The sequence below is a fragment of the Nilaparvata lugens genome, chromosome 8 (assembly GCF_014356525.2).
Source record: "Nilaparvata lugens isolate BPH chromosome 8, ASM1435652v1, whole genome shotgun sequence".
In the NCBI taxonomy this organism is placed as follows: domain Eukaryota; kingdom Metazoa; phylum Arthropoda; class Insecta; order Hemiptera; family Delphacidae; genus Nilaparvata; species Nilaparvata lugens.
Genome location: NC_052511.1, coordinates 46,957,771 through 46,973,113, shown reverse-complemented (window position 1 = coordinate 46,973,113; position 15,343 = coordinate 46,957,771). Strand labels below are relative to the sequence as shown.

Below are 15,343 nucleotides of genomic sequence, written 5' to 3'. Positions count from 1 at the left end.
CACTTCAACATTTTTGTCCCTGTCATCATTCCTCATAAGCATCACGCAACGTTTCCCAATCAACCTAAGCTGTCAGTTTGAACAGGTTCAAGTCAATTCCACCCTGAGGCAAAATTATAAACCGTATGAAGTATCAATGCTTTGATTCGCTTATTGAACACACTGTGTGTAAGCTAAATCAAAATGGACATGAGATTCAAATACTCAATAAATCAAAATAGACAGGAGAGTTTAATGGATAGGATAATCAATTGCACGGGATATACAGGGAATCAAATAGACAGGGAATCAAATGGACAACAGAGTCAAATGGACAGGGAATCAAATGCACCACAGAGTAAATGGACAGGGAATCAAATGGACAACAGAGTAAATGGACAGGATATCAAATGGCTGAACATAGAAACAGTTGGCAGGTGTATAGATGTCAAATAACATGGATATGTGAACCAATTTGACTGCAGGGCAATTTGCTCTTTTGACAGTCAAATATGTCATCAAATAGTTTCTGAAATCGGGTACCACCCTCAAGGGTTGTCTCTCCATAGATGTTTGTTAATCCAGTTGGGTATCATGGGTTATATATCTGTGGTTTACCAATCATGGTCTTCTTTTGACAGGACAATATTCGAAATCAAAGGGAAAATAGTTATAGTTACACCTATGAAATTAATTGATCATGAGAATCATTGGTTTATAAATCACTTATTTTTAAATCGAGGATCATAAATGAACAATATATTCAAAGAACTGCACAATCATCTCACAAATTTATTAAAAGTGTTTCACAAATTACACGTTCAATGATAATATTTCGATGAAAAATCCACACTCAAATTTTCGTCAATCAAGGATCAAAAATGAACGATAAATTCAAACAGCTACTCCATCATCTCACAGATTTTTAATAGTATGAAATAAACAATCTATTCTATAAATTAACAATTTCAATCTTTATAGATTGTTCGTTCCATTCTCATAGTTTCATAAGAATTTCATGATCATTTGTTGATAGTTTGAGACAAAATTACACCGATAATTAATTAATATTTTGATACAAATTTCGACAATACATTTGTTATTACTTTGACTCAAAATCACTCAAATTCTATGATAATTTTTCAGTTTTTTGACACAAATTTTTGCACTCAAAACTCATAACAGATGGACTGAGTGGGACAAACACTAGCCCAACGACAATTCATTAATATTTTTATACAAATTTCGGCAATAAATTAACCATTCCTTAATACTTTTACACAAATTCTATGATAATTTTTCAGTTTTTTGACACAAATTTTTGCACTCAAAACTCATAACAGATGGACTGAGTGGGACAAACCCTAGCCTAACGACAATTCATTTATATTTTGGTACAAATTTCGGCAACAAATTAACCATTCCTTAATACTTTGACACAAATTCTATAACAAATTTTCAGTTTTTTGACACAAATTTTTGCACTCAAAACTCATAACAGATGGGCTGAGTGGGACAAACCCTAGCCCAACGACAATTCATTAATATTTTGATACAAATTTCGACAATACATTTACAAAAATCATTCGTTAATACTTTGATACCAATTCTATAATAAATTCTCAGTTTTTTGACACAATTTTTTCCACTCAAAACTCATAACAGATGGGCTGGGTAGTACCAACCCTAGCCCCACGACAATTAATTAATATTTTGATACAAATTTCGACAATACATGTAAAAAAATCATTCGTTAATACTCTGATACAAATTCTATAATAAATTCTCAGTTTTTTGACACAAATTTTTGCACTCAAAACTCATAACAGATGGACTGAGTGGGACAAACCCTAGCCTAACGACAATTCAATAATATTTTTATACAAATTTCTCCAATAGATTTACAAAAATCATTTGTTAACAATTTGAAATCACTCGAATTCTATGACAAATTTTCAGTTTTTGACACAAATTTTGAAATCACTCAAATTCTATGACAAATTTTCAGTTTTTGACACAAATTTTGACACTCAAAACTCATAACAGATGGGCTGGGTAGGACCAACCCTAGCCCCGGGCTGACAAACAGTACCTTTCACGGCCTCCCTAGCGTTCACCCTCAAAATCCTGAAATTATACTCATCCGGGCTCAAACTGGAGTACAAATACTTATGTAATCGATTACTCAATACCCAGATATACTTTTCGTTTCCGTTTGTTTCGATTTTTAGGTCGTTGGGGAAACTAAGGGTTGTGTTGTTAGTCTCGATCACCCCTTGAGTAGATTCCAAATGGGGGCCGTTTTTGCTATTCCAACATCCAACAGCTGATTTTGAGACTAAATTGTAGTACAAAATTCCGTCGCTATCCATCGCGCTGGCGCTAGCGTGACTATCCTTCCTCCCACGTGGTTGTCCAATAGCGTTGAAGCAATCTAGTTCCTCAGTTGACTTAGTTTCGTTTCGTAGGATCTCGGTGGACACGGAAAACTCGCGGAAACTTGAGAGGGGGTGGAAGTAGAGCAGTTTTTCCTGAGTTTTGGGGTCGGGGGGTGACAGGGCTAGCCCGAAAATTCCGTCGGTCCATCGGAAAATGATGCCGTCAAGGTTGTAGCGAGAAACGATTGGATCGGGGTAGAAATGCGGGTGGGAAATTCGCCAGGATTTGTTATTCTGCCAGTCGTAGACTACTAGGCCGTACCTGGGAAAAAGGAGAAAAATTGACATGAAATTATGGTATATTGATTAAAACTACGGATAATGTAAAGAAATAGAATGAAATCAGTTAAACCATAGAGAACCAATAGCCTAAGTAGATATCCCATGGTATAGGGCGTTTATGTCGCAACTTTTACTGTTATCTCAAGCCGATTACTGTTGATTATTGACGAATTTTACTGTTTTGTTGAGGTGAGAGTGTATGAACGGCACAATATGAGAGACTACCAGTGTCACACAGCTTCGCGGGAAAGAACTACGTGGACTATCGGCTTGAGATAACAGTAAAAGTTGCGACATAAATATATATATATCATGGGATATCTACTTATGCTATTGGTTCTCTATGGTTATACACACATCGATTTTAGGACGTACGTTTTTTTGCCGTCCTTGTGAATTCTACCAGATTAAACGGAGCTTGTCAAACATCAGCTGTTTGACATCATCTGTTTAGTCCAATAGAATTTATAAGGACGGAGAAAAATCGTACGTCCAAGAATCGATGTGTGTGTAAACTAGCATAACTGGGAATTGATTAAAAATATACCGGGAAAATAGAAAGGTTTATGATAAATAGTATAGAATGATTTGGAGGTTGGTGAAAACTGTGTAAAGTGACAATTACGAGGAACTGGATTTAAAAAAAAGGAAATTTGATATAAAGGAAGATGTTGAAAAAAGCATGAAATGATGAAATGAAGGAGTTGAAAAAGACAAAAATTGACAATTACGGGAAATTGGATAAAAATTGCTGAAAATATGGGGAATAGAAAGGAAGATGATAAAAGTAGCATGAAATGACATGGAAAATTGGTGAAAGAGACAAAAAGTGACATAAGAAGTAGTAGAGAAGAATGATTGGAAATAAGTGAGAATAGTGAAGAAATTGATTGAAAGAAGAAGAAGAAGAAGAAGAAAAATGGAAAGACGAAGAAGAAAGAAAGTAGATGAAGAAGAAGAAGAATAAAAATGGAAAGACGAAGAAGAAAGAAAGTAGAAAAAAGAAGAAGAGGAAGACGATTAAGAGGAAGAAGAAGGAACCGAAAGAGGAAGATAATTCCATCAAGTTGAATGTAGCATTGGTCAAGAATACCCACGGCTTTCTATTAAATCTTTCTTTCTAAGTGCTATAACTCTTTCAAAAATCATGATTTTCCACCTTTCAACAGCTTCATCATATAGGTAATTTTATTCCCTTCAAAATTGTTCCTTTGTAAAATTCACCTAAAATGCACGGTTGAGGAGTTACAAGCCAAAAACCGTACAAACTACACAATATTCTATTCTGACAGACTTCAGAATGTCAGCTGCCAAAGCTTTGAACAGCTCTGGAGCCTGATGGATGAGTGAAGGAACGTCAGCACATTCTGGCGGCAGAAATCCTAACTACAACGTCACCTGCAACAATACAAACAGGAGCGCTCGCCCCACCTAGCGGCAATAATTGTAACTAATCTATGCATTGTTTCAGTTGTTTGTGAATTATTGTGGTGTTATTGTTGATTTTACGGTAATAATGCATTCAATAAAAGTTGTAGAGAATGAAATGATGAACAATTTATGTCATATCATTGTTTCTCGTATCTTCTTGTATAACGCTGAAATTTATAAAAAAACTGGAGATAAGTTGATGGTGTTTATTGGCGAGTGAAAATCATATATGAACTTTAATAATTATTATTATAATTAATTTTCTTCTCATCATTATAATATTTTCTTTCTCTTCTCCCTCTTCTTCTTTTCTTCCTCTTCTTTCCTCATCCTTCAAGAAGAAGAAGAAGAAATAGAAGAAGATTGTGGTTTTCAAGTGCATAATTCCTCTGGTTTTCTATTCCAATATTCTAAAATATTATATATTATATATACTATAATAAAGGAAAGAACTGGCTTATACACGTACGGGATAGGAAAATTATGTTTGACGCATCATCACGTCTCAACTACTGGACTGATTAACTTGAAATTTTGCTTATAGATTATTAATCAACCGAGGATGGTTATAGGCCTACTATTTTCAATTCTTCAAGATTACATTACGTCAAGTTTTCAGTTTGTCAAGTTTTAAAATTCAGCAGGTTCCCTGCTGGAACAGTATAAAAAATCTGGTCTGGTACACTCACACAACTTTCCTTGCTCATTGATCTATAAGCCTCTTTCTTAAACGAGGATAATTTGGGGAATAACATTATGCCGATTGGCGGCTAAATAATTAAAATTACGATTATACTATTGTGATTGTGTTCAGAGTACATTTTCCTTTGTTTGAATTATGAAATTTGAGGATTTTTCAAAAGTTGTCAAAACAGCTGTTCTACAAATAAAATATCGACATGTGTTCTTCTGAATATACTGCTCTACCTACCTACCTCACGCACGAGAAGGAGGTTACAGAGTAAATTTCTTAAGGGTGGGGTGGACCCTCTGTTAATTTCTCAGGGAGGAGACTCATGCCAGTTAATAGAGCTGATATATATATATATATTATATATATATATATATATATATATATATTATATATATATATATATATATATATATATATATATAACTATACAGGGTATGAATTTGAAAAAATCGGTCAAGACATTTTTGAGAAAATCGTGATAGAAATTTAACAAAATATATTCTTCTCAGGAATATTACGAAGCTCCTGCAATTTTCCCGGAAATGAGACTCATGTCAGTTGATAGGGCTTATAAATAGCTATCTAGGGTATAAATTTGAGGAAAATCGTTAGAGCCGTTTTCGAGAAAACCGTGAAAAACATGGTTTTTTAGCCATTATCCGCCATTTTGAATTGAATTTCTTATTGTCGGATCCTCATGGTATAAGGACCTCAAGTTTAAAATTTCAAGTCAATTAGGAATGGAGTTATCGTGTTCACAACCACACACACAGACCAACACCCAAAAATCATGTTTTTGGACTCAGGGGACCTTGAAACGTATAGAAAACATGAAATTGGGGTACCTTAATTTTTTTTGGAAAGCAATACTTTCCTTACCTATGGTAATAGGGCAAGGAAAGTAAAATGAGAATAGATTACCTGAATACATCTGAAATGTAAGCAAATACATCATCGCAGTGATTTCCAACATCGACCACAATATTAGTGAAAAGTCCATCTTCCAATGACTGCTCCTTGGGAATCTGATATCGCCATATTAATTTCTCGCTGTTGACATCAAATACCAAGATCTGTGGAGGACACAGCTGGTTGACTGATTCGAAAATGTCCACAGACCCCGAGTCAAGCACCCAAACTCGGCCGCACTGGTCAAGTGACATCCGAAACACCGAAGTGATGACGTCACACTTGCTGCTACCCCTTGATGACGTCAGCTGATGCCACTTCCAGGATGGGAAGGGCCGTAGACGAGGGGAAGGGTTGGGATCATGGCGGTCCAAAACGGCTAAACTACATGGCACTCCTTGTTTCCACCTAAAAAAACACAAAAATATTATATTTTTTATACAAGAAGTAATGACACAATAAACATCAATTATATGATGTTTTACGGTATATATGAGAATAAAGTATAATATCGGGGCACCGGGCTTCGATCGTTATTTATTTATCCTATTATATTAAGCGAGCAATTTCTGTATATATCTGGTTATTTTCATATCTGGTTATTTTTATATCTGGCTATTTCTATATCTGGCTATTCTTATATATGGTTATTTATGTTTTACGGATCTCGAAAACGGCTCCAACGATTTTCACGAAATTTGGAACATAGTTAGGTTATGATATAAAGATTCGATTGCACTAGGTGTGCAATAAACTACATGGCAATTTAAATATAACTAAGCAAATAAACTACATTTCTTTGGAAAACTCGCTGAACGACATTAAAAGGATAATTCATCCTTGGAAAACAGATGATAATTTCGTCGTCGGTCGATAACAGAAGATGCGTGTGTGGGAGAGAGACAGAATTATTTCCAGCTGTGTAATCATAATCAATCAGCGAGAAATTTTATTTAGCTAGACAATTATTAATCGATTTGATCAACATAATCAGATTTGTTGACATGACATGATAATCCTCCTAAACTAAAGTATATCATAATTTTCAAAGTTGATCATTATTTGACAATTTAAGTGATTAATGAGTGTTATTTTGTTATTCAATTTGGTTTGTGAATAATCTGAAATATAATTTTTTTGTTTTCAAATGTTTGAACAGAAAATTGAACGTGAATTCAAGTGTATGGAACATAACCTACTTTCTGGACTATTTATAGTGTATAAATCAAAATTCGGGAAGGAACAGTTTTGGGCTGTGCCTGTTAGTCCTTCCCTAATCATTTTGAAGAATTGTGTTCGGTTTATCAAAAGTCAATAAATAAATAACGAGCGAAGCTCGGTGCCCCAATATATATTGATAAACAGAACACAATTCTTCAAAATGATTGGGGAAGTACTAACAGGCACAGCCCAAAACTGTTTCCTCCCCGATTTCTGATTTATACACTATAAATAGTCCAAAAAGGAGGTTAAGTTCCATACACTTGAATTCAGGTCCAATTTTCAGTCCAAACATTTGAAAACAGAAAAGTTCTAATTTAGATTGTTTACAAACCAAATTGAATAACAAAATAACACTCAATAATCACTTAAAACTGTAAAATAATGATTAACATTGATAATAATGATATACTCTAATTTAGAATGATATCTATGTCATGTTTACATATCAGATTATTTTGATCAAGTCTATTAAAATCGCTAGATAATATTTCTCGTGAGATAAGCTGATTGATTCAACAGCTGAAAATAATTCTGTCTCTCTCCCACACACGCATCTTCTGTTATCGACAGACGACGAAATTATCTATCTCTTTTCTGTAAAATTATCATCTATTATCATATTTCATTTATTATTAACGAAATTATCATCTGTTTTCCCAAGGATGAATAATTATAATCCTTTTCATGTCCTTCAGCGAGTTTTCCCAGGGATGAGACCTAGTGAAATCGAATTTTTATATTATAAACCCACTATGTTCCAAATTTCGTGAAAATCCTTGGAGCCGTTTTTGAGATCCGTTGGACAAAAATAACCATATAAATATATACGGAAATTGCTTTTTTGCTTAATATAGTAGGATAAAGTGATAAACATAGCCTATTTTGGCAATTTTTATCCAAATTTGGGATCAAACAGTTCGAACAGTTTCGATCTTTGAGCCTGTTGTTCCTTTTCCAATCAATCATAGTTGAGGATGATATTGTATCTATCAATGAATTCATAGATAAATAAATATTGAGGTGAGATAAAAGAGATATAACATAGAGAAACAATAGTGTTAGTAGATATCCCATGGTATAGGGAATCTATGTTGCAACTTTTACTGTTATCTCAAGCCGATTACTGTCGATTATTGTCAATTTTCACTGTTTTGTTGGGATGATAGTGTATGAACGGCACAATTTGAGAGACTACCAGCGTCACACAGCTGCATAGGAAAGAACTATGTGAACTATCGGCTTGGGATAACAGTAAAAGTTGCGACATAAACGCCCTATACCATGGGATATCTACTTATGCTATTGTTTCTCTATGGCTATATTTACTAACTTATGTTTTCCAGTTAACTTACCTTGGCAAAGTGACGAACACCTTATCCCTGGTAACTTCCAGCCCGAGCGGCAGATTGTTCTTAGGTATAAACGCCTTGGTAGCCAACGCATTGAGACGCGCCTTGGGTGACGGGTAGACGAAATCCACCTCTTTCCAGCGGTACACCTCTTCGAATTTCCCGTCACTACCATTGGCCACGTTCTCGTTGCTCGACGACTGCTGCTGCGAGTACTGCAGGTTGTCGACGACCCACATTGACACCAGCCAGGGGAAGACTACGGCTGAAATCACACAAAAACCGTCATTCAATGACAATTTCTGAATGATGAATAAATAATACTATAGTGAGGTCCACGTTATAATGGCAGTGTTTGATTAGCAATGGTATTGCTATCCTCGTCTATCATTCAACAAAGCGGATAGCGCTATCTCTTTCTCGCTTTGCTCTGATGCCAGATCGTCTTTTAACAATGTAGAATTAATAATCAACAAAATGTTTCATTTTGATTATGAGAATTCATTATTAAATTATTGGGAATTATAATTTCTTGCTTAATAGAATCATAGAGAAACAATAGTGTAAGTAGATATCCCATGGCATAGGGCGTTTATGTCGCAACTTTTACTGTTATCTCAAGCCGATAGTCCACGTAGTTCTTTCCCGTGAAGCTTTATGACGCTGGTAGTCTCTCATATTGTGCCGTTCATACACTCTTACCCGGTCAAAACAGTGAAAATCGACAATAATCGACAGTAATCGGCTTGGGATAACAGTAAAAGTTGCGACATAAACGCCCTATACCATGGGATATCTACTTATGCTATTGTTTCTCTATGGCTATATTTACTAACTTATGTTTTCCAGTTAACTTACCTTGGCAAAGTGACGAACACCTTATCCTGGTAACTTCCAGCCCGAGCGGCAGATTGTTCTTAGGTATAAACGCCTTGGTAGCCAACGCATTGAGACGCGCCTTGGGTGACGGGTAGACGAAATCCACCTCTTTCCAGCGGTACACCTCTTCGAATTTCCCGTCACTACCATTGGCCACGTTCTCGTTGCTCGACGACTGCTGCTGCGAGTACTGCAGGTTGTCGACGACCCACATTGACACCAGCCAGGGGAAGACTACGGCTGAAATCACACAAAAACCGTCATTCAATGACAATTTCTGAATGATGAATAAATAATACTATTGTGAGGTCCACGTTATAATGGCAGTGTTTGATTAGCAATGGTATTGCTATCCTCGTCTATCATTCAACAAAGCGGATAGCGCTATCTCTTTCTCGCTTTGCTCTGATGCCAGATCGTCTTTTAACAATGTAGAATTAATAATCAACAAAATGTTTCATTTTGATTATGAGAATTCATTATTAAATTATTGGGAATTATAATTTCTTGCTTAATAGAATCATAGAGAAACAATAGCATAAGTAGATATCCCATGGCATAGGGCGTTTATGTCGCAACTTTTATTGTTATCTCAAGCCGATAGTCCACGTAGTTCTTTCCCGTGAAGCTTTATGACGCTGGTAGTCTCTCATATTGTGCCGTTCATACACTCTTACCCGGTCAAAACAGTGAAAATCGACAATAATCGACAGTAATCGGCTTGGGATAACAGTAAAAGTTGCGACATAAACGCCCTATACCATGGGATATCTACTTACACTATTGTTTCTCTATGATAGAATATAATTGATTATTTTAAACGAGAATGAACAGTTAATATTACATCAATAAACCTGTATCTGCTACCGTCTATAGAAGGCATTGACAAGACGGAGGATCGGCGAAGTTGTTTTTCTATCTTTCTCCACTGTCATTACTACGTGGACCTGACTATAGCAGGCAACCCGAACTGGGGAAATTTCTGTCTTGTTAAAGACAACTCCTCATGTACATAAAATACTATTAGTTCTGTGAACAGTAGACCTCACGCAGTATTCTCATCCACAAGTACCTGATTGAAACTATACCTTATGGAAATACAGCAATAGACTGGCTTCTCCACACATCTGTGTAATCACTTGTCAGCTGATTTATGATGAATAGTTCTATAGTCTGATTTTTACTCTGGTATTGGCGTATGAAGGAGGCTCCTTTTTCCTTTTATATTATCCTTAAAATGCAAAATTTCCAAAATCCTTGTATATACGTCGACGTGCAATTTAAAAAGGAACATACTGTACCTGTCAAATTTCATGAAAATCTATTACCGCGTTTCGCCGTAAATGCGCAACATATATACATTTAAACATTAAGAGAAATGCCAAACCGTCGACTTTAATCTTAGACCTCACTTCGCTCGGTCAATAAGCTGATTTCAAAGTGAAGGCTTATCGGTAATAGGATTGAAAAAGCTTCAAATAGAAAGACATATCTGAAAAAGGTTAATAGGTCTCTTAAAATGGGTAGGATGAAAATGTAATAGCATTCTCATGAACTTACAGTAGTTAAATCCATTAATCAAATGGCAAATAATCCCATAAGAAAGAAACCTTCATTATGGTGATAGACATTGATGTATAATGAGAGCTTAAAATTGAATGACAATTCATATTAGAAGGTTAATAGCTTTCTAATGGAAAAGTAATTGAAAAGCAAGCTATTGGATTAGGCTTGCCTATAATTAAGTAGGGCAACATTTCAAGGATTTAGGCTACTTCTGTATAGTGAGATGAGATTTGAAATATCAGTATCCCTCATAAATTATATCATTGCTTCCCATTTAAACAATGCTCACATTATAAAGTGAATAATAATCCTATACTATTAAACGAGAAATTTCTGTTTATATGTTTAGATGTTTGGATGTTTAGATGTTAATATGTTTGTATTTCACCAGATCTCGAAACTGCTCCAACGATTCTCACGAAATTCAGAACATAGTAGGTTTATAATATAAAAATTCGATTGCACTAGGTCTCATCCCTGGGAAAACTCGCTGAAGGACATTAAAAGGATAATTATTATTCATCCTTGGAAAAACAGCTTACAATAATTACTTCGTCGTCTGTTGATGATGGAAGTGAGTGAGCGAGTTCATGTGTGTGGGACTGTGTCAAAATTATGACTCAGCTGTTGAACTTTGTAATCATTCAATCAGGTACTTAGTGCCGGTTGCAAAAAAGCCAGGTTATTTTCAATCCTGATTAATTCCAGTAGATCTATCTTTTTGAAATGATCTTCTCTGATTTGGTTCACGTGAAATTAATCAGGATTAAAATTTAACCGGCTTTTGTGCAACCGGGTCTTTGTGAGGAAAATATTTGCATTCCTCTGGGAATTTATCTCAATTTACTGTGATTAGATAGAACATTTCTGAATGAACTATGAATGTTACTGAATTATAATTTCTTCTTTCGTAATAATTTTTTTATGCTTTTGTTCTCCAGAGCAAAACTCGGTCCCCGATATATGAACTATATGATTGATTTTGAGAATATATAGGACCTATAGATTGATAACTATAGAGAGGTCCACGTTATAATGGCAAAACAGTGATTTTACTATTCTTGTCTATCATTCGACAAAGCAGATAGCGCAAGCGCAATTCTTTTCTAGCTCCGCAATGTTGCCAGATCATATTTCAACAATGTAGGAATATGATTAATTAACAGAATATCTAAATTATGGAAATTCATTGTCAAATCATTGAGAGATACACTTCATTGACGAATAGAATATAATTTGTTATTTTCAACAATAATGGACAGTTAATATTACAACAGATATCCCGGTATCAGCTATCATCTATAGGAGTTGTGGCAAGGAAGAGAATCAGCAACGCTGTTTTCCTATCTTTTTCCACTGCTTTTATAACGTGGACCTCAATATATTCTATTGAACTATTGAAGAAACAGAAAAGATATTCACAGATTGATTGATTACAGTTAGGTAGAGCAATAGAAAGATATAGATTCTCAATTTGAAATAGAGTTATTTCATGATGTGCATATTTTGCATCATCAATACTATATTACATACTCACCTAGTCTCCTGTCATACATTGAAGATTGTATTAGAATCTAGAATTTCGATTACTATCCAAGAATCCTTCTAGAAAAATCGTTCAAATTTCAGACTTTCTGCTGAGTTTATAGACTACACTAAACTAACACTCTAGAATTGACTATCTCACTGGAAACTGAGTTAGCTGTATTTGGAAAATCTTTTTCAGTCAACTAACTTCCTGGAAACTGGGCACAGTGGTTAAATAACTTAATCAACAACACGTCGAGTAATTCACTAGAAACTAACTCGAGTAGTTGGAAAACTGAAATAAATAATTCAACTGATCCACTGAAAACCAACTTAATCACTGAAAACTAACTGTAAACTACCCCAAGTAGTTGGAAAACTGATATGGAATGAACTAATCCACTGGAATCCAACTCAAGCAATTGGGAAAAACCAAGTAACTCACTGAAAACTAACTGTAAACTACCTCAAGTAGTTGGAAAACTGAAATGGAATCAACTAATCCACTGGAATCCAACTCAAGCAATTGGGAAAAACCAAGTAACTCACTACCTCAAGTAGTTGGAAAACTGAAATAAAATCAACTAATCCCTGAAAACTAACTCAAGCAGTTGGGAAACCAAGTAACTCACTGAAAACTAACTCAAGTAGTTGGAAAACTGAAATAAAATCAACTAATCCACTGGAAACTAACTCAAGAAGTTGGAAAAACCAACCACCTCATTGAAAACCAACTATAAACTACCTGAAACAGTTGGAAAAGTAAACTAACAATGAGCCCACACCTAATCGACTAATCACCATAGATAATTAGACTACTGGAAATCAATGATCAGTAATCAATTAAAGAGTTTTCCGTCGTCAGGAACAAACAAATATTTGTATAGTGAGGTCGACGTTATAATGGCAGTGTTTGATTAACAATGGTATTGCTATCCTTGTCTACCATTCAACAAAGCGGATAGCGCTCTCTCTTTCCCTGTTTGCTCTGTTGCTAGATCGCCTTTTAACAATTTAGAGTTGATAATTAATGAACATAATATTTCATCTTCATTATAAAATTATTGAAAAATATAATTTCTTGTTTAATAAAATATAATTGATTATTTAAAACGAGAATGAACCGTTATTATTACATCAATGAACCTGTATCAGCTACCGTCTATAGAAGGCATTGACTAGACAGAGGATCGGCAACGTTGTTCTCCTATCTTTCTCCACTGCCATTATAACGTGGACCTCACTATACACCAGCCAACTATCTGGAAAGATGCAGTCAGTCATTTGATGCATGAAGGACATTAACACTTCCTATAGTAGATTTATCTCACACTGTCACCAATCCTTATAAATATCATTGAAGCTTCCCGTAAAACCATTTATGACAGTTTGAAGTCAGATTCATAAAGGGAGATTCAGTTTAAACTGTCAGAATTTCTCATAAACAGTTTCAATGTTTTCCATCCAACCCAACCAATGCTGAATGTTTGGAGTGAGTCTTACCTTAGGAGAAAATTTAACGGTTCCAATTTTGAATATCCGAAATTTTTCTGTTGAAGGTCTGTGACAATTAGTTTGATTACAGGAGAGGAGAGTTGCTTTTAACGGTCGATTAGTTGATTATAACTGGAGTTAAACGGGAGTCGATAACCGGTGATTAGCGATTAATTAGTCATGCTTCGATTCCTCGATTTTTGAGTTCTTCCTGGTCTAAATTTCTGATTTATGTTTCATTCATTTATTTCATACAAGCGGTGTTACCTGCTCGCAAAGGTTTAATTGAAAACTTGACAAACTAAATACTTCACCTACTGAAATCTTGAAGAATTTGAGATAGAACTATAACCATCCTTGGTGAATCAAAAATCTATTTATGCAGAATTTCAAGTTAGTTAACAAAATATTTCATCTTAATTATGAAAATTTATAATGAAATTATTGTCTTACAATTTTATTTTAAACTATCCGTCAGGCTCGCTTCGCTCGCCATATCCGTCTAGCCAGGGGGCTCCGCCCCCTGGACCCCCGACTGGATTGTCCAAAAATGAGATCAGCGGGCTTGCTTCGCTCGCCTGCATGTAGACTCGCCGAATTTGAACGTATTATGTCAATTTGATCTCGAAAAACACCTGTTACTATATCGGCGTATCTTTGGCGAACAAAATTCTTCCACCTCAGCTAAACCTGTGTACTGATTTTTTAAAAATATATTTCCATCAATTATTGAAAAAAGTGAGGAAATGCAAAAAAACTGAGAAAACGCTAATTTTGGGCGTATCTTTGGCGTTATTTCAAATTCCTTCAACACAACATTATTGCATCCCAGCTGAGCTTCTGTAGTAAATTTTAACATTTTCTGTTTATTTGTCCTCGATAAAGCTGAGAAAACGTTAAAAAACGCAGATTTTGGGCGTATCTTTGGAAATTTTTTTCCAAATCCGTTCTTATTACGCCTCTAAAGGGCCAACTGAACAAATTTGAAATGTTATGTCATATTTTTATCATATGTTAGGACGATCCAGTCGGGGGTCCAGACTAAAAGTCTGGCTGAACGGATATGGCGAGCGGAGCGAGCCTGACGCCTAGTAATATAATATTTCCAGGAATAGCTCTGATTGAAGTAGTAGTACCCAATAAATCAGGACCTCCTAAATAGGTATTTAGGAAGTAATGGATAAATTTGTATTCGGAGGTCCTGGATAAATGCATTTCAATCTTCAACTTGGTGCCAACCTAACAAAGTCAACTCAACTTAATGCCAACCTGACAAAATTTTTAATTTAGTTACCAGAACAACTGTTTCGAAGAGGTACTCTCTCTAGATTATAGTTCTATATTAACATAATATAGTATGGACATTTCAATTATAATAATTTTAAGATATTGGAATAAGAAGAATATACATGCTAAAGGACGAACTTTAAACCCTTAAAAACCAGCCTTAGAGTTAAAATATCGCCAAAAGATTTCTTCGTGCGCCTCTAAAGGGCCAACTGAACATACCTACTAAATTTGAACGTTTTTGGTCCGGTAGATTTTTAGTTCTGCGAGTGAGTGAGTGAGTG

At 35.1% G+C, this 15,343-nt stretch overlaps 1 protein-coding gene across 1 annotated transcript; it reads right to left on the bottom strand.

Moving 5' to 3' along the window:
* Window positions 1-800: 800 nt before the first annotated feature.
* LOC111060168 (protein yellow) lies at window positions 801-8,571 on the bottom strand (the record flags this gene model as incomplete). The annotated part of the gene is given in 3 exon segments (XM_039434945.1): window positions 801-2,679; window positions 5,746-6,141; window positions 8,310-8,571. Coding segments are annotated over 3 exon segments (1,328 nt in total), but the record flags the coding sequence as incomplete, so codon positions are not given.
* Window positions 8,572-15,343: the final 6,772 nt, after the last annotated feature.